At 46.9% G+C, this 5331-nt stretch overlaps 1 protein-coding gene across 1 annotated transcript in view; it reads right to left on the bottom strand.

The window, feature by feature from the left end:
* LOC310807317 (uncharacterized protein) overlaps positions 1–1547 on the bottom strand; it is a 32921-nt gene extending 31374 nt beyond the window's left edge. The window contains exon 1 of the mRNA XM_083673741.1: positions 1255–1547. Coding sequence (XP_083529867.1) covers positions 1255–1340 — 86 coding nt within the window. The 5' untranslated portion in view covers positions 1341–1547. The remainder of the gene's footprint in view (positions 1–1254) is intronic.
* Positions 1548–5331: the final 3784 nt, after the last annotated feature.

Here is a 5331-nt window from a genome sequence, read left to right as displayed (position 1 = left end):
GAGACGTACAGGTCCGTGCCTAAGTAATGTTTGCGCTGCACAGCAGTGGAGTCAAAACAAATGCAGAGTGGATGTAAGTGCACCGTCAAGGCATTTGTCAGAAATATATAGTGCTGCATAGCACAGGTTTGTCACACACACACACACACACACAACACAGAGAGAGAGAGAGAGAGACAGAGAGAGACAGAGAGAGAGAGAGAGAGAGAGAGAGAGAGAGAGAGAGAGACAGAGAGAGACAGAGAGAGAGAGAGAGAGAGAGATAACAAACCCTGTTTGGATAGGATGGATAAATCACCATGACGACAGAGCTGCCATGACATGACACAACAAAAGGGGAAAACACCAAAGCGAGTGTCAGGTTCACATCCACGCTCTGGCACAGTATTGCTAGATGTGTCTCTCTGCTTCTCTTTTGGCAAAAGTTTTGGTTAGGGGGTATAGTAAATTACTGTTCATTGCAATTCACTGCAGAACTCAAACTTCTCCTGCGGTGTGTGTGTGTGTGTGTGTGTGTGCATGTGTGTCTGAGAGAGAGAGAGAGAGAGAGAGAGAGAGAGAGAGAGAGAGAGAGAGAGAGAGAGAGAGAGTGTGTGTGTGCACGGGAGTGCCAAATGTCATAAAGTTTTTCTAAACAACCTACTCCTCCAACTCTGATAACCTCTCCTTGGTGTTGTGGTGTTAAATGACACACCATCTCAAAGATCACCACATCGGCAGAAACCCGACCTGAGCGCTTGCAAGAGCACAAAGAAGGAAGACAGTCAACGAGCCCTCAGAACAACAGCCGAGTCACTGAGCGCGAGGCCAGAGGGCTGCGCAGGTGGGCCGCCAGCCAGGTGCTCGAGCCGTTCGCGCCACACAGGTAGCCAGCAGCCTGGCACGCGCACGCGCGCACACGCAGCCCCCGCTGCCACCTGTCCTGTCTTGGTCGGTGAGAATTGATAGGATAACTGTACTTACTTACTCTAACTAGGCCACCTGAATTGTCCTAAGGTCAAAAGGCTATAGCTTGCTATATATAGAGCACTGTTTAGTGTTATCCCTTGGCAACCTCCTGGGATTAATTAAAACGAAATTAATTGAATTACACACAACATGCACTCCTCGTATGAATAAACACAATCTCATAGAACAGCACAGGGCGTTCACGCAGTAGCCGTGGAAATAGATTTGATTTAGTGGAGCTGGAACAACAATAAAAGCCCATTGTCGCTTGTTCAATGTTTATGAAAAACAAAATATTTAGCCTACCAGTTGGTAGATGAGCGGGGGTTGAGAATGTCCTCTTTGGCTGTGAGCAGCGACAGGCTGTAGGTATCAAGGTTTACCGCTCGCATCGTGATGGTGATGAAGTTTTCAACCCACTCCCGAAGATTTCTACACTTCTCCCGTCGCTCTTCGTTACCCGCGGCAAAACGGCGACACCGAAACACTGACGCACATTAACGGCCGATAGAACCAACAGAGCGATGAACGATCAGTTGGCTTTATCATGCAAAGTTGGTGAAAGTATCAGGTCGAGGTGTGACAGTACCAGCCAGCGCAGCGGTCTATGCAGGCTGCACACATACACTGCGTAGTTGAGACTGCAGTAGACTTTTACCAAAGCCCCACCTCCCGACGGGACGGTGGAAAGCGCACACGAACTGGAAGCAGGCTGGAACACACGTCAAGTAAACTACCACTAGTAAGACTTCTACTCATGCACAGAAATATCTCTCCTACTCACCCTCAATTTGAATAATAGGCTAGTGAGTTACCTTTTCAATAACACATTTTAGTTTCAATGGAAATATGCAGTTCTCCAAGATATGTTTCATACTTGAGTTGCCTTTGTTGCGATAAACAGCAAATAACCACAACATCTTTCTCCCGCCGTCTTAGAACCATCAGATTCAGATTTATATTGTCATTGGGAGGGGCAAACATGATTTTAGGAGCCCAATGAAGGGGTATTGGTGAGGTTTAGGCTGGAGGCTGGGATGGGGTTCTGCTTTGGAACTGTCAGTTTCGCTTTGTCCCCCTAGTTTGGCCCAAAGAAGCCCTTGGCAGCCTCCAGAGAAACCATTTACAGTGAGGGCCATCTCCACCGAGACCCTTGAACAAACCGAAGGACCAATTTCATGGGAACTGCGTCTGAGGCAGCCAGCACGTTAAAAAAAAAAAAAAAAAAAGGGGTCTGTTTCTGTGTTTGAGAAATGGTTGGGGGTCTGGACATGGTTGGGGCCTAGTGCCACACACCCACACATTTTACACACACGCTGCCCCCCCCCCCCCTCTCTCTCTCTCTCACACACACACACACTCTCTCTCTTTCACACACACACACACACACACACACACACACACAGACTTACTTCCCTGGTATTTGAGTGTGGGTCAGGGGGTGCATGAGCTTGCGTACGGGAATGTTTCTCGGCTCTGTAATTGTGTTGCTGGTCATTTTGTGATAATTCACGACATATGTCAGTTTAAATCCCTAGTTGTCTTTGTCTCTGATGCGTCAGTCCACAGTTTCCCGTAAGATCTAATCTTAGATCTGTGGACCTTGTGACTACTCTCTGCAGTTTGTCTCGTCAGACTCACACAGACACAGTGTCTATCATATGAAACCATAACCATCTCCTTATAAGGAATGAAGGAACTAATCACGGCGTCCATCTTCTTCTTTTTTTCATCGTGTTCCTCTTCTTCATCTGATATGGCACTTCCTCAACACATTAAGTGCAACAGACGTGGTTTTGAACCACGTGATGACTGCCTGAGACTGACTGAAGACTTGCATCAGCTCCCAGAGCCGAGTTAAAGCCGAGGCTTTGACTCAACTGAGGTCCAAACCCGTACCTGAAACACAACCTCAAATTCCTGTGACATTCAGTTAATAGCTGGGGTCACTGTTCTGTTCCCATTTGTGTCCCTCTGTCATATCATGTGCAGACAGTTCAGTAGGATGTCTCCCTTAGAAGGCTAAACATCCACATCCACTGGAGCCCTCTACACACACACACACACACACACACACACACACACACACACACACACACACACCACATACACACTCCTCATCTGGGTCGTCGCCAAGGCTACTTGAGGGGGGGGGGGGATCTATTATTCTTACAACTTCCTGTCATTAGGGGCTTTTCTGGACCCTTAGCCCCTCGGTGCTGGATGTTGTGCTGTTATGCTTCACTTCAGAGGGACTCTGGCATTTCCTCTTCAGGGGTGCGGTGGGGCAGCTGCTGTGAGATGGGTTTGAGGAGGACGGGGGGCAGAGGGGGGCTGTGAGATTTTGTTTTGGTCTTGTTCGGTTGTGGGGGGCAGGGAGTTCTCTATTCATTTACCGGAGTCCTTTCTTTCTTTTTCTAAATTGGCTCAGGGGTTGGCTATTGGTTCGCTTCCTGCATACGGACTGGAAACACAGTGCAGGTGACAGCGTGTTGAGATGGGTTTCCTAAAGACAACATCCTCTCTGAACTGGCCTGGCTGATTGTGAGTCTAGAAGCGGTCAGCATGTATATATCCATGCCTGGACATGGCTGGGTCTATGACCTTTTATCATTTTGCCATTTTGCCAAATGTTTTCCCATTGAGGTCAAAAGAGCTCTTTTTCAAGGGAGGCCCGGTTGTGTTAGATGAGGATGCTAGTTCAGGGAACGCTAACGTCGACACAATTCTTGAGTCAGAGGAACATGCTATATAAATACATTGAATTAATAGTTTAGGGGCCCCATACCTCATAGTCAAGTCAATCTTCTTGACAAAGGGAATGTACTCTAAATCACTCACTTGTTGAAGATGAACTAGTAGGTAATTACAGTAACCTTTCACAGGTTTGCAAAAAGTATGTTAGTTTGAGGTGTGTTTTCAGACCTGATGTTGGGGGTGAAAGGTCAAGAGCCCCTTAAATGTGTTTGGGTTCAGAGGTCACGGTTTGACCGTTGCCCTTCGGTCGTTACTCTTCACCATTATAGTTTTTTTTTCTTTGTTACTTGTTTGATAATTGTGTGTCTGTGTGTGTGTGTGTGTGTGTGTGTGTGTGTGTGTGTGTGTGTGTGTGTGTGTGTGTGTGTGTGTGTGTGTGTGTGTCTGTGTGTCTCTCTCTGTGTCTATGTGTGTCTGTATCTGTGTGTGTGTGTGTGTGTGTGTGTGTGTGTGTGTGTGCGTGTGCATATGCGTGTGCGTGTGTGTGTGCATGTGCATGTGTGTTGTTGTACAGTACAATGCCTCCAGTACAATATGAGAGCGGCACAACAGCGGAATGCTTTATCTCCTTCTTATGGAATCATAAATACAGCCTTCCGTAGGACATTATTATGTGAAGTTGTCTTGTGAATTTACTACTTGCAGGAATGTGTCCTACCTTTCAGAGGCCATGGGGGTTAGAAGTGTTTTTGACATGTCAAACCATGCTGTACAGGGTATTATCTCTCCCTCCAAAGTGAACACAGCTATACACAAATCAGCAGTGTCCTTCTGTACTCCCATTTATACCACCCCAACAACACCCCAACAATGTCCGCTCCCCTCACAACCAGCCCCTTAATTCTGGCCTTTAGCATCCTGGTCAATCGATTAAAGGTTTGCCAGAGACTGGTCTAGTGGTTAGTGCTGCTGCCTGCAGGCTACACAGACCCCTTGGTCTATATGTAACCAACAGAGCTCGAACTGGGGGCCTCTCACCTGGAAGACCTAAGTGTCTTAAAACTAGAGGATATCTTTGTGTTTTGAGGGCGACTTGGGCTGGTAGTCAGGCAGGACTACTCATCATGAAGCGTGTTCCAGTTCACTTCTGCTAGGTCAAATCCTAACTTTAGATACACGTGCATCTCAAGCAAAATTCAGACTTAAATATGGATATCTCAAGTTAGAATTTGGCAGTTTTTGACAACATGGAACACTTCACAGCGATTGGTTAGCCAAAGACAGTCTAATATCTCTCTCCTGTCCTGCTCTTTTTCTGCCTACCTCCTCACATTTTTGTGCTTGGCCGAAGGAGGCATGTTATTCTGCTCTCTGGGTGGTGTTGACCTGGACGGGGGAGAGCAAGGCTTAGTGATGAAGACACGCAGTAAATAGCTTATTATAAATAGCTCCCGTATTGCTTTTTTTTCGCTATTCTTGTGTTTATTTTGAACTACTTGCTGTAGTAAAGTGTGCTCTGAACTTGTGGCACGCTAAAGACAGCATTTAGAGAGTGGCCGAGACCACCGCAGCTAGCGAGGGACGTGAAAGCAAGGACTAAACAGGCCTGATTACCACAGGAAATGTCAGTGTACAGATTAGCACGCTTTTAACAACCTGAACTTTGCTGAGAAATGCACTGTGCAA

Source organism: Argentina silus (genome assembly GCF_951799395.1).
Source record: "Argentina silus genome assembly, chromosome: 7".
In the NCBI taxonomy this organism is placed as follows: domain Eukaryota; kingdom Metazoa; phylum Chordata; class Actinopteri; order Argentiniformes; family Argentinidae; genus Argentina; species Argentina silus.
This window is presented reverse-complemented; position numbering and strand designations above follow the sequence as displayed.